The sequence below is a fragment of the Takifugu flavidus genome, chromosome 19 (genome assembly GCF_003711565.1).
Source record: "Takifugu flavidus isolate HTHZ2018 chromosome 19, ASM371156v2, whole genome shotgun sequence".
In the NCBI taxonomy this organism is placed as follows: Eukaryota; Metazoa; Chordata; class Actinopteri; order Tetraodontiformes; family Tetraodontidae; genus Takifugu; species Takifugu flavidus.
The window spans coordinates 420,369-445,439 of NC_079538.1; the positions used below are offsets into that span (position 1 = coordinate 420,369).

At 41.1% G+C, this 25,071-nt stretch overlaps 1 protein-coding gene across 4 annotated transcripts; it reads right to left on the reverse strand.

The window, feature by feature from the left end:
- Positions 1-203: 203 nt before the first annotated feature.
- On the reverse strand, positions 204-23,881 carry LOC130515899 (heparan sulfate glucosamine 3-O-sulfotransferase 5). Of its 4 annotated transcripts, none has more exons than XM_057016489.1 (5): positions 23,563-23,880; positions 18,828-18,913; positions 13,232-13,297; positions 2,024-2,165; positions 204-1,820 (listed from the first exon to the last, which is right to left on the reverse strand). In XM_057016489.1, exons 4-5 carry the CDS (start codon positions 2,128-2,130, stop codon positions 890-892), a joined length of 1,038 nt encoding a protein of 345 aa, XP_056872469.1. In that variant the 5' UTR covers positions 2,131-2,165; positions 13,232-13,297; positions 18,828-18,913; positions 23,563-23,880; the 3' UTR covers positions 204-889. The 4 variants fall into 4 exon arrangements, with proteins under 4 accessions (XP_056872469.1, XP_056872468.1, XP_056872467.1 ...); XM_057016488.1 differs by lacking the exon at positions 18,828-18,913 and adding an exon at positions 23,216-23,305; XM_057016487.1 differs by lacking the exon at positions 18,828-18,913.
- Positions 23,882-25,071: the final 1,190 nt, after the last annotated feature.

Below are 25,071 nucleotides of genomic sequence, written 5' to 3' on the forward strand. Positions count from 1 at the left end.
ACAGAACCATGTAATGGAATTCATAATTAATGGAATACATAATTACAAATAATTACGAGGAAGTGATCCAGGATAGGAACTCCATCTGGGATGTTCTTGTTGTGTCTTTGGAAAAATGCCCTTAAGATCTGTTGTTCTTGTCTTAATTCGTTTTAAACACTTGGTTAAATCCTATGATAACAATGAACGCAAACGTAGTCAAATAGGGTTTACACTTTTAATGTCACTGATTTCATATCACACAAATGGTACATCGTGAATATTTCACATAGACAGATTTGGCAACTCATCTTAGGATCATCGCAGGGCATTTGTTTTGCACGGTGGCTTTTGTGCAATTGATTTGAGGAATCTGACACAGGAGACAACATACACATGGGTCAGTTGGATGGGCCTGTTCTGGTCCCCAGGTAGAGCCCAGGTTTAAGAGGAAAGAGGTGATATATTATGCATTCAAACCAAACTGACACCCCAACGCTTCCAACACATAGGCAGTTTGGATCCATCCCTCATCAAATATTATTCTGTTACCAACAAAGGGCTTTTTTTCAGGTTCATCCTGTCAACTTTGCTGACTGTGTGTGGCAACATAAAGCACAATAAAATAAATAATCTCTTCAGGTAATTGCAGATCAGGATTGTTTTGCTGAGCAACAGCTGAAATTATGTTCAATTCTGCCACCCAAACCATCAAAATGGCTATTTATTCTTTTCTTTTTTTTCTTCTTTTTTTTTACAAATGTAAAACACCCAGTGAACTTTCCATTTGGTCACATTTTTATTTTATTTCGAAGTCAATCAAAGTGCTTTTCTGATCTTTTGAGATCGTGTATCTTGGTAAAAAATAAATAGTTAAATAAATAAATTCAGAGAAGTTTTCTGAAGGACTTCATGGCCAATTAAAAGCTCGACCAGTGATCTGGAAAAACTTCTGATTGAACGGATGAAAGAACTTTTGCAGCTTTGTTACCACCGATGGATCCACCTCCGGATGGGTTCGCCCCTTGCTTCCTGCCAGGCACTTGTTAAAAACAATATTGAATCGCAGACAGTAAAAGCCCCTGGTGGCATTGAAGTATAAGTTATACTGGCTGATTCTGGATGGGAGGTTGAGGAAGCGCTCCACCAGCTGCAGCTCTGGCAGTGGGTCTGCGATGAGGCGGTCTCCGTCTACGATGTGGAACTGATCCACGGGGAAGTACTTCAACCAGCGCTCCAGGTGCTTGGTGTAGATACTGGTCCGCACTGCTTTGTACTTTGTGTTCACCTCACAGGTGCCGGAGTCAACAGCCAGCTTCTCAAACTTGTGGTAGGTCTTGTTTTTGCGCTCTTTGCCCTCGAGCACCTGTGTGTAGTCAGATACCGCTCTGATAGTGGGCTCACGCACAATGACCAGCAGTTTGATAGAGGAGTTCATCTTGAAGATGCGTTCAGGCACCTCTTCTGTGATGAAGTAAGCTGGACTTTTCTCAATAGTAATCTGATGTGGGAAGGAGAAGGGCATTTTCTCCCTGTACCACTCAATGCCCCGCGCATAGTTTTGATCATTGTCAAAGAAGTGGATCTCCTGTGAGGCTTTGACCACCGCCGGGTGCAGGTTGAGCATCTCCAGTAGGGCCCGCGTGCCCCCTTTGCGCACTCCAATGATGATGGCTTGAGGTAACTGCTGGAGCAGGTTGTGCAGGCGGATTTGCTCTTTGGTGGCGTTGCCTTTCCGGAGTTCATGGAGCAGCCCGCGCTTAAACTGCAGGGTACGCAGAGGGATCTGTTCATGCTCAGGTGGTGGCAGACGTCTCTCAATCGGGCAAATGGGTTGTAGTCTGAACGAGGAAAAAACGGGGAAAAAACACAACTGATTGTAATGGAAACCATCTAAATCAATTATGGGAAGACTGTACCAGATGGGAACTACCTACAATATGTTTGATGCGATTGTTTGTGGGGTTTGCTTTTGTTTAAAAAAGAAAGAAGAAGAAGAAACTGGATAATTATTAAATTACACTTTATGACAGTGATATCTCACCTATCCAGAGTCCCAACCCTGGCCACAAGATAGAGGACACTTCCGATTGCAAGGCTGCCCAGGACGAAGAGCTTCTGTGTCAGTAATGGCTGCTGTTTGAATAGCATGGCCCTCCATCAATCTTCAGGACTGCTTCCTCAGCCTGGACACAGCAGAGCACATGAAGCCACCATCAGCAGGGAAAGACATGCGGCTTTGTCATTTCATCACACTTAATCATGAGCTGTGGCTCATTCCTCAGCCCTCACACACACAGGGAACCTGCTGGAGCTCCATCCTCTACCACACACACACACACACACACACACCACACACACACACACACACACCACACACACACACCACACACACACACACACACTCAAAGCTGCTGCTTCCAAGCCATCCAGCCCTTTCCCATGAGAATGACCCTGAAATCGTGATCTCAGGGTCATTCTCTTGTGATCTTGGTTTATCATAATCAAGCAGGGATACATTATGAATTGATCCTGCGTGCTGAGTTATAAAATATGGTTAGAGCGACTGAAATCTTAAATACATTCTTGATTATCTGTTATTTCAGTGTTGTTTTATTCACTGTATTTTGTTTCAAAGAGTGAACAAAGAGTGAATTGAAGCTTATTGGAGGAACCAACTGGAGGCTGTAATAAGCACAAAAAGCTTGACTGTTTCTCTGTCAACAGCAATTATCAGCATTACAACTAATTAGCAGGTTGTTAACATGGGCAAGGCCTTAACTAACAATTCTCACTACTTAACATGATAACACAAGTCGATAGATGAGCTGATGTTTAACAGAACATCAAACTGAGCAGATTGGTTCATCTGGACAGAGTTTTATGTTGACTTTCCATGTTTTATGACAGAACAATTTCATTTATTTATAATCAAGGGCAATAATGTGAATAAGAACCCTTCACTAGAAATAAATTCCACAGTTTGACAAGACAGACACCAGAGAAGAGAGCAAGGCCGCAGCACAGATGAATTATTCACCACTGTCTGCTTTATTATTATTATTATTATTATTATTGTTATTATTATTATTATTATTATTATTATTATTATTATTATTATTATTATATTATTATTATTATTATTATTATTAATATTGATCTGTGCGTGGACACAGGGAAATGATTCTGCTGTCCAGCCTCAAACTCTGCCCTATGCTGACCTCGCCACCTTGAATTCAGATGTGCATTTTATGATATTACACTTCCATTATTTATCACCCTTTACTCTGCTGCACCCTCACCTCTACACACACACACACACACACACACACACACACACAATTCACATCCAGTGTGCTGCACCAGCAAATTCCAACACATCCTGGTTGGTTGTGAGTTTCACACTGTGCCACAATCAAGTGCTGCAGTACTTGAGATCCCGAGGGTAACCACCAAAAGCCTGGACTAACTTTCCATGGTTAGCGCCCTTCATATGGGAAAGCTAGACCAAGCCACAACCTCCTGATTCATGTCCTCTCATGCAGCCCAGGATTGGAAACTGCAAGAAGCCCTAAGGCCGAGCCCTAACCCTAACCCACCTGGAATTATAGCGAGCATCCTGCGGTCAGACCGGGTTCACTGTGCGGACATGCCTTCACCTTGGAACTGACATAAAGGTGTGACCAGTGAAGATGGGCTGTAGAGGCTTTGTAGCAAGTTCCACCACAAGGCTATTGAAGAAGGTGGGACTCAATGAAGGACCATCATAGATATTATTGTTAGCAGTAGCAGTAATTAGATCTTTACTGGTAACTGAATGAGCTGGAAGCAAAACAATCCAGCTGTTTATGTCTTTATTAAGGCAATCCTGACATTACATTTCAGTTCAGTTATTTCAGTTATATTCGATCAGTTGCATTTACTGAAAAATATGGTCACCACCCTCTGAATGAAAACCCTTTATTTTCATGTTTTCTCTGTATTCTGAGGTACTGAAATCCTTGATTGTCCCACTAGAGGACAGTGTGGAGTCGTTCCATTAGTTTGAATCCAGACTGCAGCTCATTAGCCCAAGCGTCATATGTACTCCCATTACATTGTTATTGAAAATACACAAAAAATATAACTATTATGTTTTACATCTGCACATGAATGTTCTATCAACCAATTATCATATACACTGTGTGAATCTTGACTTTCTGTTAGATATACACTGTCTGGCCAAAAATGTCACCCCTGGATTATATAAAGCAATAAGTAAGAGCTTACTTTTGGAAAATGAATATATGGGTGATTATCTTTCACAAGTTATTTAATGCCAACTGATGCAGTGAGTAGCTTCTCACTTCTTAAACAACCATAAAAGAAACCCATAAAACCATAAAAGTCTTTGTGAGAAGGCTCAAATCTGCATCAAGCAGGGAAAATGTCAAAGAAGATTGTGAAAACTACAAAAATTGGCTTAAGAACTGTCCAACACATTATTAAAAACTGGAACGATCCTGAATAATCGTGAGCAGTAATCACATACATATTTGGGGAAATGAAATCATAGAAAAACAACAATAGAACGCAGAGCTATGTCACACACACACACACACACACACACACACCACACACACACACACACACATGCACACACACACACACACACACACACACTCAAGGATTTGGGAACTCAAGGATTTGGGATTGAACAGCTGTGTAGCCTTGAGAAAACCACTAATCAGTGAGGCTAATTGGGGGGGGGGGGGGGGGGGGACTTTAGTTTGCTGGAGAGCATAAAGATTGGACTCTGGAGCAATAGAAGAAGGTCACGTGGTCTGATGAGTCCAGATTTACCAGTGCTTTTATCTGGGACTGCTGCAATTGCTCAGGTCCGGGTTCAGCAACATTACTGTCTGTGCCCAAAGTTGAATATATCAAAGGAGCAAGTTATGCTATCAATGGATGGTTTCATCCCTTATGGCACAGATGTATTCTAAGATGGCAATGATAAGAGTCTATGAGCACAAAGCAGGTTTCAGGAATCATGATAGCTTATATTCACACATGGAAATATCCACTACGGAGTCCAGACCTTAAACCCTATTGAGAAGCTTTGGGATGAACTGGAGAAGCTTTTGCTCAGTGGTCCGACTCTCCCATCATCAGTACAACATCGTGGTGAACACTAGATGGCAAGAAATCTTATGAAATTGCACAAGCTTATTAAAACAGTGAGTGCACCCAGTAATGAATGCTAAAGGAAGAGTTTGTGACCTTTTTATAGCGTTGGCTTTGTTTTTGGGCCAGTCAGTGAATAATTTAGTTTGTTTTTGTAAAATGCGAAAAACATTTAGAAAACTGTGATAATTTATAATCTTACTTAAAAGACAATGCATTAAAATCAGGGTACATGAATGTAATTATTCAAGATTTTTTAAAAAGGGAATAAGATTAAACTTGAACACACAACTAATCATGACTTTTAGCAAGTGTCATCTTTTACGCCACCACTTCCAGTCAGACACCAGGACTTTGCCTCCACCCCAGGAACAGCTCTGCAACAGATAACAATATTAGGTGGATCTGTTTTAGCTTTGATTTAAGTGCACTGCTGGGCTTTGTTCGCGGATGCCATGTGTTTCTATTCAGAAAGGTAACAGCAGAGACAGAGGTGGTGGAGGGTGGTGCTGCTCTCTGCACCTCCGGGATGATCTTGTATCACATCATCTGCAAACACCTGCTGGCTGAGACGCCTCATAAGCAGCTGTGAGAATCCAACAACTGCTGAACACACACACACACACACACACACACATGCTTGAGGATCTAATCTTCTCTCAAGCGCATTCTTGTGTTTTTTTCATTTTTTTCTCAGAATGAAGCTCTCTGTTAACATCCTTCAGTAAGTCACAGATGTTCCTGAGGCCCATGGGCAACAAATACCCCCACCCCCACCCCCGACCTCACCCAGTAACACAGCAGAGACTAAGAATGAATCCTAATTTTTGCTCATTAGAGTGTGGCATTCATGAGTGAGTGAGTCCATTTTTGCTTTAATTTATGCTTCAATTTGCTTATACATCTCTGGAAAAATATCAAAATCTATTTTCTTTAGTTATTCATCATTCTGGCCACAGTTCTTGCAGTGAAAATTCTGATTAAAAATATAGAAAAAACTTGAGTTCATTAAGACTTAGCAATCACACACTGGACTCAAACATAGCTAGTACACTAGAGATACATGGGGGGGAAATGAAGGTTGATAAATGCGGTCACAATTGCAGGAAATCATTGGGGATTTTTTGTCTTAGAGATTAACCTGAATTGTCTGATTTGGCAGATGCACATTTTATTTTAGTCCATGTTCTCTTTTGAATAACTCTGGTTAACTATTTGTGTTCCCAACAATCCAACCACAGATAAAGACATCTAGATTTTATTAATTAAACACACACACACACACACACACACTTCCAGTCAAACCCCTGTATCCTCCATGCAGACGTTCTTTAAAAACAATGTTGGATAAAAAAGAGATGGGAGCCTCCCCCATGCTCTCCTGTCAGTGACACGGCTTTGGCGAGCAAGTTAGCAGGGGGTTGATAGCATGTAGGGAGAAAAATCCAAAGACTCCGTTGAAGAAAAAGAATAAACCAGTGCTGCCCTGGAGCACAAGCCAACACGTACATGGAGGTGATTAGCCATGCAGCACATACGCTCAAACCTTTTAACTATTTTCAGCTGTCAAGCACCTTGTGATTCCCTGTGACAGATCTCCGCTCTGCTTTGCATATGGAAATGCTTCTGTGGCTGTTTAAGATTTCATTCCCCTCCCTCAGCAGAGGCTTATCCTTGCATGCAATCATTTCTCCATCAGGCTCCATTACCAAGCGGCATCGGAAGACACACCTCACTCCTGTTGATTAACCATTTCAGACATGGATCACACCTGAATCAATGCCTTTCAGATCTATAATAAATCAAGAAGCCAGCGATGCTGAACAAATTAGTATAATTAAAAAGGAGTGGCATGTACAAATGTATCACATAGGAGGATCAATGACCTAGTAATATACTGTATAGAATAGTATGTGATATTCAAGAATGCCTGTTGAAAATAGCAGACAAAACAATGAATGGAGATACTTGAAAAATATGTTAATGAAAGAAAGATGGAACTAGTTAAAGACAGCATTGGTGTCTTAAGTCTCCATGTGATTCACATGAAGAGGTTCCCTCACTACAGTCATGTTGTTCAAAGTTTCAGTTAGCAAGGGTGACAAAAACATCAAAATCTAGCATTCAAGTTCGCTTGTTCTTGTGCTTCCTCTATTCATGTTTCTATATATGTGTTCAATCAAATTAAAGCTGGTGGTCTTTAGGTCAAAGGCTAAAATAACAAGAATCAACAATTTTTTTGAGTCCAAGCATGAACAGAACAGAAAATCCTGTTAAAGTGCGATGAAGAATAGCCAATCTTCAATATTCAGCCCTCTGGTTTCTGCTGCATTGGTGGCTGTCTGGTATGAGCACAATTTTGTATTCCCCACAGCAGATTCTTCACAATGTATCAGTGAAATCACTGTCAGGGTCAGGGTGATACATCAAATATCATCCGTGGAAGCAATCCTTAGTCACTATCACCAGTTCTGTAAGCTCACTCCAGAACAGCACGAGAGTCTGCAGGGTGCCAATATAGCTGCTTATTGTAAGTGGGAGCCTGAGTGCCTGCATTTCACAATGGCAACACATCATTTGGCTCCAGCATTATTTCCACTATGCTCTGAGTAACAGAATAAAATAAGCCACCAAAGTACTCATTCCTGTCATGTCACAAATCAACAGAACATCTTTACTGTGGCTAAAAGGGAGCACGTTATGCTCTCTGTCTCGTTTATGTCTAAAAAATTATATAGAATGAGAAAGGTGAGTTAGAAACCAAGAGGGTGACCCCCAAACAGGCAAATGTGAGAGGAAACTCCCTTTTAAAGGGAAGAAAACTAAAGGAGGGATGAGGGCAGGCAGGGTAAAGGAGGAGGAGGAGGAGTAATAGAGCAGGGGAGGACACACAGAGGACAGGAACATATGACACACTTTATTTGTTATTAAGTTGAACAATTATTTTCCTTTTGAGCTAAAATTGTGTGAAATTCCACATTCAGTAGCAGCTTTGACTCAGATTTTTAACACAACCGTAGCCAAATAGCCAATCGCTATCTTCTTAAGCTAATGTTTTTATTCGTGTCTGGAGATCATTGCATGGAACATATTGACATTTTGATAATACATTTTCCCCCACCCTGTCAATGGTCTAGACACAAATAAGATGAAACGGCTTGTGATAGTGCCTTTATCTACTACTCAGAACAGAAGAGACAAAAAAGGGTTTCCTTATGCTCAAAGAAAATACTTTAATTCATTCATTTTTCATTCCCACCTGTAGAAAAACCTTCATGTCTCCACCAGTGTTCATTTCTGCTTTCAGGCACTGTCAAAAATATTTTTTATGGGCTAAGATGAAATAAGAAACAAATAACTGCCAATCTTGATTGAAGATTATTAATTTTCATGGTTAAGGAGAAACATCAAATAGATTCAACATTTCATGTTCTGGACAAATAGTAACTTTTTAATGCTGAGAAGAGAAGACAAGCAAATACCAGACAGGCAGATGAAAGAAGCCATTTCACAAGGAGAGACATCCAGACTCGTGGCGGTAACTAAGCTCAGCCAGGTTATTAATGGGCTCTGTCTCTATCGGACACATAAGCCATTTCTGGAATACCACTGAGCTGTGAGGGTGGATGCAATAAAACAAAGAGCCTGCAGCAGCACTTATTATAATCAATTATTCATAAGACTCCATTAACAAGGAGAAATCTACAATTTCACATGACAGGAATAAAGGTGTGTGTATGGGGACATCAAATCAGAAAAGCCTGCTATAGAGACGACAGTAAGTACATGAAATATAAATAATTGATTGCACATGTTGATGTGGCATGATAAAGAGGTGCTTCACACTGGCTCTTTTTAATCACCCAAAACTGGAAGAAGTAGACAAATTTACAAAAGAAGCTAAGAAGTTACTTTACAAGCACTGCGTTCCTTATAGCTTTGAGCCACAGCGGATCTGATGATAAACGTATTTTGCATTTTCAGTTTTAATTTCTGACATACTAACTCACATATTAGTGATGCGACTGACCATTTAAACCTATGTGCTATTTTTTTTTTGGGTAAGATTTAACTTTAAGGTTATTGTTGTAGCTGTAACTACATTGTTGCTGGATTTTAAGCTCCACTCGCTGAATTTGCCTCTCCAGGTGAAGCTCTCTGAACCAGATGAACAATCCAACTGACCTGGCTCCTGTCAGAGGCGTGCCAGATCTAACCTGAGCTCCTTCGTATCATCATAGCTGAGCCAAACCCACAAGAGAGAGTTTGAAAGGTAGACTGGACGATAACTGGATGTTTGACTCCCCCACGCTTACTTTTCCATCAGTGCCTAAGATGTCTGAGCAATTACTCTGATGTAAAGGCCGTTGCTTCCACAAATACATCACCGTCTGAAAAAGGGTTCTTGTTTTTACCCAAATTGTTACACAAAATGAAGCTTCAGTGGGGCTTTGCTGGGGCTTCAATCCCGGTTCGAGCTTGTTAACTTTCTTTGTATGGATTATGCTCTCTGGGCACAAAATGCATTTGAATTTCTGTGGGTTGGCACTGTGGTGCCATTGCAGGTTTTCCTCTTTTCAGCAGTGCTTGAGCTTGGTGACACATTTGTATGTACTGTATACACACATGGCTGGCCCAGTCTGTTCGTAGACCTTTCCGAGGAGCTTGAGGAGTGTAGCTTCCCCCTTTTGTTGGAGCACAACATCCTTTGGTTAACTTGGACAGGCCAGCCTCTACCACAGTACCACCTACACATCATCAGTGTCATCTCTAGCGGTTGTGTGTCAACATTCAGACAGCAGTGAACTGAAGGAGTGTCCTAACTGTATTTTAGTGCACGTCAGTTGTCACACGTTACTGAATCCCTAAACATGAAGGTTAAATTCACAAGTAAAAACAACGTTCTAATGTCTTGCTGATGCCTCCTGTAGTATACAGAGCGGTGGATACTTTCCCCCTGAACTTCCTCCTTCATATCATCGTCCTGTAAGCACCCTAAGTGGAGCTAATACAATTACATCAAGCCACTGAAGTCAAGAGCAGAGCTTTGTGTATTTGATGAGTTCTGTTGTGCAGCAGTTTGTCACGCCCACGCAGGAAGATAGGTCCACTTTCACTGGCAAGAGCCCACAGTGGTGTGGCGATGAATGCACCACTCCCATCTTTTAATATCACCTTCAATTACAGCCCAATAACAGCAGCTCTTCCATGTTGCCTGACTGCCACACGCAACAATAAAAAACTACAGAGCTTCAGGCAACAGCACTGATATTGCATCACATTTCACAATTTATACAGAGGAAGGCACCTCCACAGCTTACTTCTATAGACCACTATAAATAAATAGTTTAATTAAATCCATAAATATAAAAGCAACACAACATTTAATGCCCCGAGACTCAACTTCTATGTTATATTGCCGAGAAAAAAAAAAAAATTATATGTATTTCTACACAATGTACAGTAAATAACAACTGAAAATTGCTAAAGAAAGCTTTATTTATTTTTAGAATTCATTCAAATTTACTTTTATTGCGACAAATTGGATTTTGGTTGGTTTTTTTGCTACTACGACATTTAGAACTTAAATAATACAATAAAATCTTAGTGAAGCTCATACTCAGTCAAGGGACAGGTTTCCCCTTAAACATTCTTAGTATTGCTTTAAGCATTGAGTAACTGAAATAAATCAAATACACCCAAATAAAAGGTATACACTGAGGAATACATGGACCTAATTAAGCTACACGCAGAGAACAACAGAGTGACTCAATCTTTCACCAGCTGGCATTTCAATGCGGTGAAATACTTTTAATGATGCTGGTTCTCCATTGTTCATGTAGCAGTTATTGATTCCAGGCTGTCTCTCGCTTCATTAGACCATTGCAGAGAAAGGGAACTGCATTAACCCATTGCTAAGCTGGGAGCTGCACTGGGCTCAAGCACCTGGAGGAATTCTCTGCAGTCTTTGCAGGGCAGATGGAGTGTGCTTTGTGAGTCCAGGTTCCAGGTTCCAGGTTTTAGTTTCAAAACAATCAATTCTTATATTTGTGCTCATAATAAAACTCTTAGCGCTCAAATGGTGAAATAGAGATCTTTTCAGTGATTCACTGCAACTAATATTTAGTACATTTGCACTTGCAAATGTTGAAGTCCTGTCACTTTTCAGAGCTGCTGCAGTATGACTGAATTAATTGTCTGAGCTTTGTGCTTTTGAGCTTTATGACGGATGACAGTTGAAGCAGCAGAGGCTCATTTCTGTGGCAGATCTGAACATTTAAATTTCAGCCCCTTAATGCAGAAGCCTAAATCTGTGCTGACAGGAAATAATTTAAACAGAGAAAAAGCTGCTTTCAAGGCTGGGGCTCATATTTTAGGGGATTAACGTGTAGTTGCGCCCGTGTGTGTGTGTGTCTGTGTGTGTATGAATGTATATTTTATATTATTACGTACTTAAATCTTCTTACTTAAACCATAATTGAAGAAGCGGTTAAGACTTTCCCCAGAATTTACATTTTTACAGTTACATTAGAATTAACACATTAAGCCTTAGGTGTGTGACTTTGTTCAGGATCAGTCACTGTCTTTCTCCATGCTCACAGGCTCCTTATACATTACCACTCTGAACCAACACAGGTAAAAATACACATATTTAATTCAGTTGTCTAAGCGACTGCCAATAAATAAAGTCGCACAATGATTTCAATGGTTTGTGAAGTAAAATGTGGCTTAAAGGAGCAAATGACCAATAAACTTCCTGAGAAAACCTGAGTCTGCTGTTTACCATATACTTAACTATTGTATGAGTGAAGTCAGACCATAATAAAAGTTGTCTTTCATATGGTTTTCAAACCTGTTGTGAAGGATATTTCACTTTAAGTTTTCATTCTTCAGCTTTAAACTCTTTTGTAAATGTTGAATTCTCAACCCTCTTTGTAAATCATCAGTATTGTATGTGTGGTCCACACATTTTGCAACCTCACAAAATATGAACTAGACTGAGTCTGTTTTTTAAATTTCATCAGGTTTTTTATGTCATCAACTTTTTACAAAACGATGATGAAAACGTGGAGTAGATTAACTGGCCCATGAGTTAAAGGGACTATGGCAGGAAACTCATGGTGAATATTTAACCACGCAAATTCAGCATTACACATTAAGATTAGGGCTACTTCTCCCTCATAGCATTATCATTATTGCTCACATATCTTCATTGTTTTCGTTGGTGCATTTTTTTAAATCTCGGCCATATTTCAGAATGAAATTGTCACATCATTTCAGTGTAAAGCTTTAAAACAGCAACTGGCTGACATAAGAAGAGATACGAGGCAGGATTCATCTCAAGATGCTGCTCAGTGAGGGCGGAGAACACAAAGAGTACATATATAATGAGCATTTAACGGGAGGATAGTAGATCACTGACCGATTTCTCTCAACCCCAAAAGATTTCTGTTAATTCAGCTAAAAGTATATTGATTAGTCCAGAATACTGTTAATGTTTTTATTGTTAGCTAACGCACACATCAGGCTACAATGTTACCAGGCAGTGACAAACACACTCATATCTCCTAAAGGATGTAGAATCTCTATCTGCTGAGAAGGGCATCAGTTTTCAATGTTGTAAATGCTACTGAAGGTCAGTTGAATTGTGCACGGAGAAAACGGGAGAGGATCCTTTAGACACACAGGATATGTATGTTGGAGCCTCTTGTTTTTCCAAAACAATGGTTTGACACTCTTTACGAAAAATGCATTTTCATTACTACATATTTAATTTACTTCATTTGCTTTTGTCTAATTTAGTCCATAATTAGAAAATGTGAAATAGTTGTGTTCACTCTGACTTCTTTAAAATGTCAAATATTGGAATATTTACATCTCTGAAAGATCTCACATGACTTTTCACAATCAATAAATGTGCGTTCCATGTGCAATATCCAAAATATACTTCTGCTGCAGGTGCAACAGCACACTCAGGCAGAACATTGTTCTTGTTGCACACCTGTCACTCTGCACCCTTCTCTGCCACAGTGTGGGAAAAAAAAAATCATATTTTTATATATTTTTGAAAACAATCAATACATACCCTCTATACCTCATGACTGCCAGAGGTGAGTTGTAATTCCAACTTCTTCATCTATAGATACAGAATCTGGAACACAGAAAAACATTTCAGAAATTAAATCCATCCATCCGATGACAACAGAATATAAATATAATATAACAGGATAATTGGCCTGATGTGTGGGCAATAAGGCATAAGATGGTGGAGGTAGAAGTGATCAAGTAGTGCAAATCAGCAGGGGGTATTGTGCTAAAACCGTTTCAAGGTCTTACAGAATCTAGCATTCATTGGAAGGAATGAGCCTCAGTGTCGTCATGTTTTACACCAATGGCGCATCAGCCTGTTACTAAAGGAGCTCCTATGGCTCACAGTCTCATGTAGGGGGTGAGAGGGGTTGTCCATGAGTGATATCATTTTGGCTACATCAACCTTATCTCCCATCTCCTCTGTGGAGTCCAAAGTACAATCCAAGACAAAGCCTGATTGGTCTGTTGAGTCTCATCTGGACCCTCTCTGAGCTCCCCTAGCAGACCACTGTGCATCGACGAACGTCACTCTCCTCAGCAGGTAGACAGGACTTGGACCCTCCTTGTACAGGACATCTATGTTGTGCGTGCAGTCCCATTTTTTGTCAAGGTGAACATCCAGGTATTAGTATTGCTCCAGCTGCTATACGTTCAAAAACTGGATGTTCACTGGTACAGTCTGTGGAGCGTCCATCTGGAATCAACCATCACTTCCTTTGTCTTGCTGGCATTGTTGTGCAGGTGGTTCAGTTTGATGTTTGAGATGATCTCCGGGTACTCCACGTTGTCCCCTTCAGAGACACATCTCTTGTTGAAAACACTGGACTAGTCAAAAAACGTGACTAGCCCGGTGCTACCTGTGCTCTCCAGGTCTTCCACACCAGTGCCAGGTCCATATGCAAGCTGCAGCTCCCAGGTGTTAATCAGGTGTGACGGAGGGTAATCTTCTCCACGGTCTTCCATCCATCCATCCATCCATCCATCCATCCATCCATCCATCCATCCATCCATCCATCCATCCATCCATCCATCCATCCATCCATCCATCCATCCATCAGTAAAAGAGAATAAAGGAAATTGAGGACAGTGTCATTTTGACAGTAGGTAATCTTAACAAGATGGAAAGAAAGTCAATATTGTGGATGTCAGATGGTTGTGAGTTCCAGAGTTTAGGGGCATGGCAGTTGAAGGCTCTGCCACTCATGGTGTTAAGACAGGCAGAGGGCCCAATGAGGTGGATGGAGGAGGAAAATCTGAGGGAGCAGGCAGAAGGTGTGGTCTACAGGAGGTCAGGTAGATATGGTGGGACAGTGAGGAGGAAAAGAACAGTGACAGTGTGCTATTGAGGATGACACCCGGACTCTTGATCAGAGGGGAGAGGGAGACTGAGGAGCTGCCGACTTTGGATAGTGATAATTTTGGGCCATTGAGACAGAGCTCAATTTTAATCACATAAAGCAGTGATGCACTGAGAGAAATCCAGTATTTTGACTCAAAAGAATGAAAGGAGTGCATGTCATCTTTTCCTCTTGCACTTTGTGTATGTGTTCAGAACACAGATGTCCTTAATTCATGCAAAAGCTCAGGGTTTCCTGTATTAATTAATAAATAAAGAGTGCTGTACATGCCACAGATTGCTCTGCTGATAAGTGTTACATCTCCTGGCTAATTTATTAACATTTGTACTTAGAGGAAACCCAGCAATAGAAAGAGTGAACACAACTCCTCAGGCAGAAACACAATGAGATTCAGATAAAATAATGATTTCACATGCTTGGATGCAGTTTTATTTAAAGGGTGTGTCCCTTTTTTCTAGTCTCTGCAGTGTTATTTCAAACTGTTATTTTCATTTAAAAATAAAAACTAGATGACGAAAGCTAACTCTTAATGAGAGCACCGCTATGTACAAGAAAAAGACAAAAGAATTTATTAAATCTATCACTAAATTTCAATTAGACTGTAAATGATGAGTTGGACATGTCTTAGCTAGCCAATTTTCAGCCTAAATGCATGTCAGCCAAAGCCCAAGGTTGAATTTCAGTCGGGACTTGGTTTAGAGAGGCCTTATATCGGCTCGTAGGACGGATGCAAGTGGAACCACAGATACTTCATTTGCAGTATAAAAACCATCTAATAATATTAATCACAGCACCCAAAGACTAGTCAGTTAGTAGAGTGTGTTGAGGTACATAATAAAGATTAGCAATAACTGAATGTCACAAAGAAAAAGAATGTCTAATTCAAAAAGCCACTGACATAATATATGACATTTTGCTATAATTTTATGAAAAGACCTTTTGCCAACCCAGTTTTGCTACACTAACCGCCCTATGGCCAGCTGGGCCATGGGCGTTGTTGAACTGCAGAGATAAGCAATCCACTGAAACACATCTCCCTGAGCTCCACACATGCCAACAAATGGTGTATCAAATGAATCAGCCTTAATGTGATCATGAAAAATGTGCCACACACTAGTAACTAGTAAAAAATAACAGGATAAGTTGAAGATGATAACTGGATAAGATGAAGAGTCATTACAAGTTTGATGGGGCTGGCCAGTTCAGGGTGCAGACTGGTGGTAAAAAGGACAGCCTATTGTGGACTAGAACATGAAAGTTTGCACTCGAGGCGTAGATGCTGGCTGTCCTAATTGTCCTGGTTACTGCTGTTTGTTTCACAGTTTCACCAGGTGTCAGCCTGTAAAACTGTAGATCCAGAAATGCGGACATTCACAGGATAGCACCATCAACATCCACATTAAGTAACCCATCAGCTGGCAGAGATCAACAAACAGAGACGATTCCTAAGAATAGCCATTATTCTAAGTATGTTGTTCAGAGGTTCCAGAGGATTAGCAGATCCCACAATACAAATATCTTATTTATTCACATTTGTGCTAATTAATTGTAGTTAAATTCAGCATCCTTAATAATTAATAGAGTTTTCTGCATATCCGAACCATTCAATCTCTGCTAGTTGCTCTGGCCTCTATTTTACCCATGCAGAAAGCAAAAATGTTTTTGCTTTCTACAGTATTTTTACAATAAAAAGATTACTCATTCGTGCATTGTAAACTGTATTTACATCAGTCTATTAAGGGCACAATAGCAGCTGCTGCAGCTTCAATTGGAAATGCAATTTTTCATTCCCCGTGACCGTCATATTAGCCCTCGCAGTCCATCAGGCTTAGCCTGACATGCATATTTGCACTCAGAGGGGATGGTGGCATGTGATAATGCAGAGTTTATTCTACGTTATTCATCTGTCTGTGCTGATAACTTCCTCAGACTGTGTAGCCAGTCACTCTGTGATATTGTGTCCCCAGCAGGATCACCAGCCTAACCATCTACAGTAAGTACCAGCTGCTAGCTGATGTCGGGGAGGCAGTGGTGTGGACCAAAAGCTGAGATACAGAGATCATTACTCAGACTGTCAGGCCAAAGACTGTCATGCTTTCATAAACCATCCATCCATCCTCTACCGCTTATCCGGGGTCGGGTCGCGGGGGCAGCAGCCTAAGAAGAGAAGCCCAGACTTCCCTCTCCCCAGCTACTTCTTCCAGCTCATCCGGAGGTATCCCCAGGCGTTCCCAGACCAGTCGAGAGACATAGTCTCTCCAACGTGTCCTGGGTCTTCCCGGGGGTCTCCTACTGAAGGGACATGCCCTGAACACCTCACCAGGGAGGCGTCCAGGGGACGCCTAAACCTAACTGGTAAGTATTGTCACTCACACTAATGTGATCACAGCTTTTTTTCACATGGAGTTCAACATGTGGAAAACCTGCATTGGTATTAAAGCTAGAATGTGTAACAGAGGGAAGGATCACATGATAACACAACAGTCTGTCTATGGCAGGGGTCACCAACCTTCTGAGTTTATTCATTTCTCTATTTAATACCGTGTTATTCGCCTGAATTGTAAAGGCAGTAACAAAGCAAGGAGAGTGCATAACTTTATGGGAGGGAAAAGTCCAAATGATTAACAAAAGGATTAACAAAAGGAGCAAAGGGAAAAGAACTCAGGCACAGAGAGAAAAAGAGGAAGGTTTAAAAAAAGAAGAGGGTGAATAATAACTATAACAGTGTCCTTTTGACCCTCCCTTTCACCAGGTTGAAAGATAATTGGTGCAGAACCAGGATGCCACAATAGCTCAGAAGGATTACATATAAGCTAAAACTGGTGAAACCAATCACACAAAGTAGAGCAAAAAGCATGTGCAATGTTTGTGTCAGTTCACCTCTAGGCTACTAACTTACTCACTTTTGGCTATTTTTGTGCTGTGTGATGTCACAGGAAAACAACAAATGCTCCCCTACGCACAGCCTGAAAGGTTGCCATTTGCCACCTATTATATCAGAGGGGATGTAATTTAAACAGTAAATTGTTGACAGTTCAGTTCATGGACACTAACACAGGGACAATAATGCAGCTGTAGAATTAATACGGTGTGCGTGATCGTAACGACTTACAGGGGAGTTGAAATAAACCCTTAACATAAAACAAAACAATGAACTGATTAATAAAACTAAAGCCTGATAACATGCTGTGGAACCAGCTCCCTGTCCAGTTATGGGAGGCTGACTCCATCTCTACTTTGAAGATCAGACTTAAAACCTACCTCTTTGAAAAAGCTTATTATCATTAATTCTGTAGTTCCAGTTATTATCCTATACATAAATATCAAACTTAGGGGGTCGTCTAATCATTAGGTTAACATCTTAGTTATGCTGCTAGAGGCCGAGGCTGACGGGGTCCAGAAACATGATCACCTGATCACCAGGCTGCTGAAAACCCTGCTGGGTCATGGCTGCTTCTCCTCTCCTCTCCTCTCCTCTCCTCCTCTCCTCTCCTCTCCTCTCCTCTCCTCTCCTCTCCTCTCCTCTCCTCCCCTCTCCTCTCCTCTCCTCCTCTCCTCTCCTCTCCTCTCCTCTCTCCTCTCCTCTCCTCTCCTCTCCTCTCCTCTCCTCTCTCTCTCTCTCTCTACCCAGCTGGCCATCAGCAGGAGGGTCCCCCTACATGAGCCTGGTCCTGCTCAAGGTTTCTTACTATTAAAGGGGGGTTTTTCCTTGGCACTGTTGCTTGTTGGAGGTCAAACCCTGGGATTCTGTAAAACGCCTACAGAGAGTTTTGATTGTAACAGATGCTATATAAATAAATATATAAAGATTGATTGATTGATGTACCATGTGACCCCCTGTGTGGGTTTGTTGCTCAATAAACCGAATAAACTGAATTTTGAACTTTGTCCTTGTCATGTCTTAATTGGATTAAATATGTTCATCCCACATTCATCAACAGAATGCAGGTTTGTAGGGGGAAGTGCTGGCACGCTGGTTTCCAGGTGTCCATGGACACAATCTGAGCATATATACACACAATCTAATGACATATGTAAAGATGACTGAGAGCCTGCAGGAAATGATTGGGGGGGGGGGGGGGGGGCATGAAGTGCGAGCTGGTAAAGTCTGACTCATAAGATGTGGTGGGGGGTCTTTTCCCATTTACAATAATAGCACTGCTGATAAGATGGTGACTTGAGATAGTTGAAATCATCTTGAAGTCAGATAAATGGGCACAGATGTAATAACACCTCTCTGAGAATGTCAGCAGACCCGATGAGGCTGTTCAAGTGTGACTTCCCTTTTCCTGGCTCTTCAAACACAGGCCTGTCACATCCTGATGGAAAAACAGAGCAACACATTAGAACCTGCTGCCTTAACTTAAACTCTTATGTGACTTAGCTTTAGAGGTGCCAGTCTTCATCCCAGCTGTTTCTTACTTAGCTGAAAATTGCTCTGGTGAAAGCTGAAGTTCACCAATTGAGGCCAAAGCCAGGACCAGTATCAGGCCATATGCAAAAGGCAGGCCCAGAATCTAAGGTAACCCAACCTTTTCCCACCAGAAATTTTGTCCTTAAACTGTATAAGCACAACCAATGACACAGGGCCTCCTTGGCAGAGACCAGCTGTCACTACAGGGGTCTAATTTATGGCCGGCACAGTGCAGAGACTGAAGTGCCATCTACCCATCTCTCTCTCTGCATCATCTACAATACATCGACGGACATGATCATAAGCTTTGCTCAAGGCTACTACTCACTCAATACCCGACTATGCGCCATTACAGGGAGGTTGAGGAATGTGATTCTCTCTAATTGGAATGCACCATCTGGTCCCATTTTTTTAAAATGAGGAACCCTCACTCCAGTCTGCCGCTTCGGTCATAGTCCCGCGTGTCCATGTAATGATGCAGAGGCTTGTCAGCGACACCAATCCTCAAACACCCCAAGTCAAGAGGTCCTCCACCCTTTCTCCGCCAAGAACAGGAGATGGAGTACTCCTTTTCTTACTCTAGATTGTTTTCAGGAATATCTTTGGGGCCAACCTAAAGTATTGTGCCGTGGCCTCAATGAACTCCTCCTACATCAGACGAAGTCACACAAGCGAATATTTGCACTGGAATACTCCTTAGAATTGCATCTTAAAACTGCTAATGCTGCAATAGGGACACATAAGCGCTCCTCCAAGGTCAATAAAATGATGTATTGGGGCATCCTGCCACCCAACCACGTAAATCAAAGAAATATCTTTTCAAAAATGATTAAGTCAGTCACAGTAGCCATGGCAAACTACCTCTCTTTATAGGTGGAGCCTGAGAGATTTCCACACAGTGGCAGCTGCATGGTGACAAGGTAAAGTTGCTGGATTAAGAACATCTTCATTGATTTGTAAATAGAGAGATTTTTTTTAAAAAAAAATCAATATTCAAGCCAGTATAGTGAAGCACAACAGCAAATAACAACATTTTTGACAGCAACATGACTGGACTTCCACACATTTTAAAATATTTGTTTAACAGTTTTCCTCCTGTCTCCTGTAATTTAGCCAATTAACATACCTGAAAACGAACCATGACTGTGTCATTGCCATCCAACCGCAACAAGCTGGTTTGGTTTATGTTTCAAGATGTCCCAATGATGAGAATATACAAAAATATGACAACAGCTTACTGAAGAAAACCTGAATTAGGAACAAGATTTTATATTAGACGTGACAACAGTTGACCTGAATGCAAACTGAGGGGCATACAGCCAAGACATACAGCCACTGTGTGTGTGTGTGTGTGTGTGTGTGTGTGTGTGTGGTGTGTGTGTGTGTGTGTGTGTGTGTGTGTGTGTGTGTGTGTGTGTGTGTGTGTGAGAGAGAGAGAGAGAGAACGAGTGAGAGAGAGACATACAGTACATAGTCATTATTAACCTTCCTTTGATGTCTCAATGTAGAAAAAATAATCTATCTCTTACTTTTACATTTCTGTCAAGTTTAAAACAGATTACAAATGTAAGTAATCTTTACCATGCAATGCTCTGGCAGTATTTTTTCATCACATTTACCTGACCTCTGCACATTCCTGGCATAGCAAAACTAAATGAAACCCTGCTGTTAATGTCAGTACACAATTATCCCTGTTGCTCATCCAGGAGTAATTTATCTGAGCATCAGATTAAAAAAATATATATATTTCCTCAGGCAATAGAAACCAATAAAGCAGTAAAACTCTCAACATTTCTTAGTTTTTAATTGACTTTTGTCTCCATTTCGCTTCTTTTACTTGAAACCTAATTAGAGGTTTGTCTCTGCAAGAAATGAAGGGAACAGGATATGACTGCAGCCACATTTGATAGCATTACTCATCAATTAATCCTGGACAGTAGCGATCTATAGTGCATAAAACATACTAGAAAAGCAAGATGAAGTGTTAAGTGCTCCACACAGCAGAGTCATAACTCACTGAACACAAAACAACAGATGCTACAGGTTCAGATCACATTCACATTATTTTCTGAAAATGGACGCTATTTCAGCGGCATATGGGCGAAGGCAGGTCCACCCTTGAATGAGTCTCCAGCTCATTGCAGGGCATTTTGTGAGCGTTTTTGGTTTGATACATTGCTCAAAGGTACCTTGGCAGTGCTTTGTAGGTTTCATGGCAACTCCTCACCTTCCCTTTGCTTAAAAATATCTGTGTTCAAACCTTTTACACATGAGTGTTGAGGATTCTGTGTCAATTTCCACTTAAATGCTTATTTGATTTTTGACATTTAAGCATAAGTAAATTAAAACTTGACCATGGGTGTTGATCTTTGGGCCGGGGCATAGTTCAGAGTATTAATGAGCTCCTGATTTCTATTATTGTAATCATTAATTTTATTTTGTGATAGAATTATGAAAGAAGGAATAATGTTTTTAAATATATAAATGAACATAGATCAATATACTGATAACTAGTTGGCAATTAAATGTGCAGCAATGGCAGTAATATTTGGGTTCTGAAGGATTCCAGTTTCTTTTATTATCAGTGTGTATGCGGTGTAAAGCAACTGAATGACCAAAAGAACCACATAATATGATACTAACTAAATTATTAGGGCTGAAAAACAAGTTCCAAAATCATCATTGTGTTAGTCGTTATTGTTACCTTTGTTTTCGCTCAGGATAAATATCTAATGAAAAGGTCTTGGTGAGAACAGTTGTAGAAGAGATAAAAATAACTTAAACAAACGAATCCCAGCTTCTGTAGTGGGAGGACAAAGAAATTGCATCAAGCACATGTGGGGAATTGAACCCATATGGCAAATGGATGTGGGTTATGCTATTTTTTGGAAGACTAGGCAGCATGCCCTTCAGATGCTACAGCAACACAGACCTCCACAAATCATTACTGCTTGATAATATAACATAGTTGATCAGGCCCACGAGGAGGAGGAGGAGGAGGAAGGAATGCCAGGGAAAATGAAGGAGACGAGCACTCTGTGAATGATGATTACGGTCACCTTGGTCATATATCACCATCCTGACAGAAGTTGACATGAATGTGGAGGCTTGACAAGCGTCTGCCTCCACAGCTGCTCACCAAGTCCAATCAACCCGTGGTCTTGTTCCACGCGTGTGTCATTATGAATTAGCAGGTTGAGCATGTGACGCAGGAATGTGATGACACAGCGCGCCACAGAGTCTCAACTGAATGCCAGCAGCCTCCTTAAGTTAATGGGTCCTGGTAATCAAGGTCATATTGGTCCAGTAGGAAGGTCTCTGTCTGAATATGGTATGTCTTCAATTAGTGCTGGGAAGGTGAACATGATTGAAATTCAGACATGCAAAATGGCCTGTTAACCTCAAAGTTCCTCTTTTTTCAGTATTTTAACAGGTTTTTATCTGTGCTGTTAATCCTTGAAGGTCAACTTTTTCACACTCCCCCTCAGGATCCACCGCTGTCCCGTCTGTGGGACACTAAGACAAATAGGACAAATGTGCTGTCCTGGCTGCTATACTGAGTGAAAGCCATCATAACCTTTGATAGCAGTTTTTTCTATCATGCTTTTCCTTGATGAGATCTGGAGTCCACTGTGACCTAAAGCTGCCATCACTAGTCAGCAAGTTTAACCAATTTCCCCCCCCCCCCCCCCACACACACACACACACACACACACACACACACACAACTTTGAATCTTTAACAAGCAGTTAAGTCAGCAAACCATCTTGTTTTATTTTTAATTAAAAAACCATTGACATTAAGGAGGGTGTTGGAGACCGAAAGAGTTTTCTCTGATGGAAAAAACACAATGTTTGGTGAGAATAAATCTGCCTGATTTCTCTACGCGTGATGATTTGCAAGACTTTTGGACCACAACCGCAACACCTCTTGACATAATTCAACAGTGCCCTCCGGTGTGCATTCCAGCATAATGGGATCAAATGCAATTTATGGTTCACTTTGTGTAAACAAAAGGCAAAAAAAAGTGATACTGTAATAATCCAGCTTCTGTGACACTTGAATTGGAAAGTAGCAGAATGGAGGTAGAAAGAACATTAAAGCTGCCATTATTGAAGACTTTCATGGAGAGAGAGAGAGAGAGAGAGGGAGTGAGTAGCGGATCCAAGCAAATGAACTACCAGACATGTGATGACCCCCAACATACCACAGATATTTACAGGACTGGCTGTGACACATCTCCATCTCCATCTGGTCATCGTCACATACTTCCAGCAAGCTTTACAAACCAACAGACCTATAAATGAAAAGACCAATCATGCAGAATATTTTAGACCTTTAACACTAGCAGTGCCATCTGGCAAGGTAGGGCATCTTTAACATAATTCTAACTGAAGCTGCGAAGGTACAAGGTCAGTCGGAAATCCAACTACAATTCAAGATCTGCACCATCCTGTGTTCCAACACCTCATCTCAAAGCACCGTAATCTAACTTTAAACTGATGAGACGACACTTTCAGGGAGAGAAGTCGTTGACTTTAAGTTGCTGTTTACCTCTGTGACATGTCCCCGGCTGAGGCAGCAGCGGAACGCCTTCCAGTGAGACGGATCGGCTGAAGAGGAGCAGAGAGGAGCGGAGAGGAGCAGGTCGCGGAGCCTACACGCATCTGCACGCAGGAGGTGCATGTGATCGGCTCCGTGCGCGTTATGACAGAGAGGTGTGCAGGAAAAGGAGGAGGAACTGTCAGGCGTCCTCCGGCCGCATCATCTCTGGAGAGGAGAGAAGGACACAGAGCGACGGAGCTCGTGGAAATGCGCGGATGCGACGGACCTCGATGTAGTTGTGTGGAGGAAGGAGTGGGGAGCACCGGGGCGTGTTCCTGAAAGGGCAGGAGGAGGAGGAGGAGGAGGAGGAAGGGTGAATCTCAGTGCTACAGTCCGGAAATAAAGTCCCCAAAGGCAAACCAGGACCAGGAGAGTATTAATACGACATTTAGCTGGATGAAAATTATTGAAACGTGGAAGGAGAGCAAACAAACAAACAAAAAATGAAACAAAACCCAGATAGGCTATAAAACAGATTTCTTTTTCTCTTTTCTGAAGCGTTAACTATAAGGTTGGCTGTATGGGTTGCTGCTTTTCTAAAATATAATTCAAGCTTTAGGCGTAAAAGAAACCAAAGCTCAGTTTCGTGTCAAAATTCACCATCCGGAAGATAAACTCATTCTCAGTCTGGTAATCAGAGTAGACCAGGTCTCTGGTCCTCGGGAACGAAATCGTCACTTTTACTCTCGTATTACACAACATTACACACAGATTTGGGATTCTGATACTTCAGACGTGTTCAGACTGTTTATTCTAGTTTAACATGCAAATTTCATATGTAACTTAATTTTTATGGCATTTTCTATGAAAATGCGTAATGTGCAGTCTTGTAAAGCAGACTAGTCAGTGGTTGAGGTCATTTAAGCCTGACAGTCTTTAATTTATTGCAGTAAAGATTGAAAGATTCTTTATATATATATAATAAATAATTCACCTGATCTGACTTTTATGTGGAAATGCTGAGCTTACAGCAGCGCCAGCGCTCTCAGAAACAGGCAGTTAAAGACTTTATTAGATGCACAGTGCCTGTTTATGCCAATCTTTAATGCATCTCAGTAAGCCAAAACATATCAGACACAATTACAGAAAGTTGAACAGGAATGCGTTAAATGCCATAAACCAAGAACATTGTCATAAATTTTTTGGAAGACATCATGTGGGTCCTCAGAAATTTAATGTGCTACAATTACCTTAGTGGCCATTAGTGATATTAGAGTGAAGCTTTACTGATGGCAGGGATCATGATTACAGTCATAATTTAGCTGGATAACTCCTGTCACTTTAACAGAGCCATTGACACTGTGAATACAGGCCATTACCAAATACTGCTGTATAATATATCACCACATTAAGGATGATACATGTTCCACATTTCACTTTTCCCCTGATACCCAACTCATTTGCCTCCAACTACAAGCATCCTTTTCAAGGTTGAGATCATCATAAGTGAGTGGGGAT

Bases quoted from the DNA above. Each gene is read 5' to 3' on its own strand.
- LOC130515899 (XM_057016490.1), bottom strand. From the start codon at position 2,130: ATGCTATTCAAACAGCAGCCATTACTGACACAGAAGCTCTTCGTCCTG. The intron at 1,821-2,023 runs GTGAGATATCAC...TTCCTCGTTCAG, and splicing joins AGGGTTGGGACTCTGGATAG to ACTACAACCCATTTGCCCGA.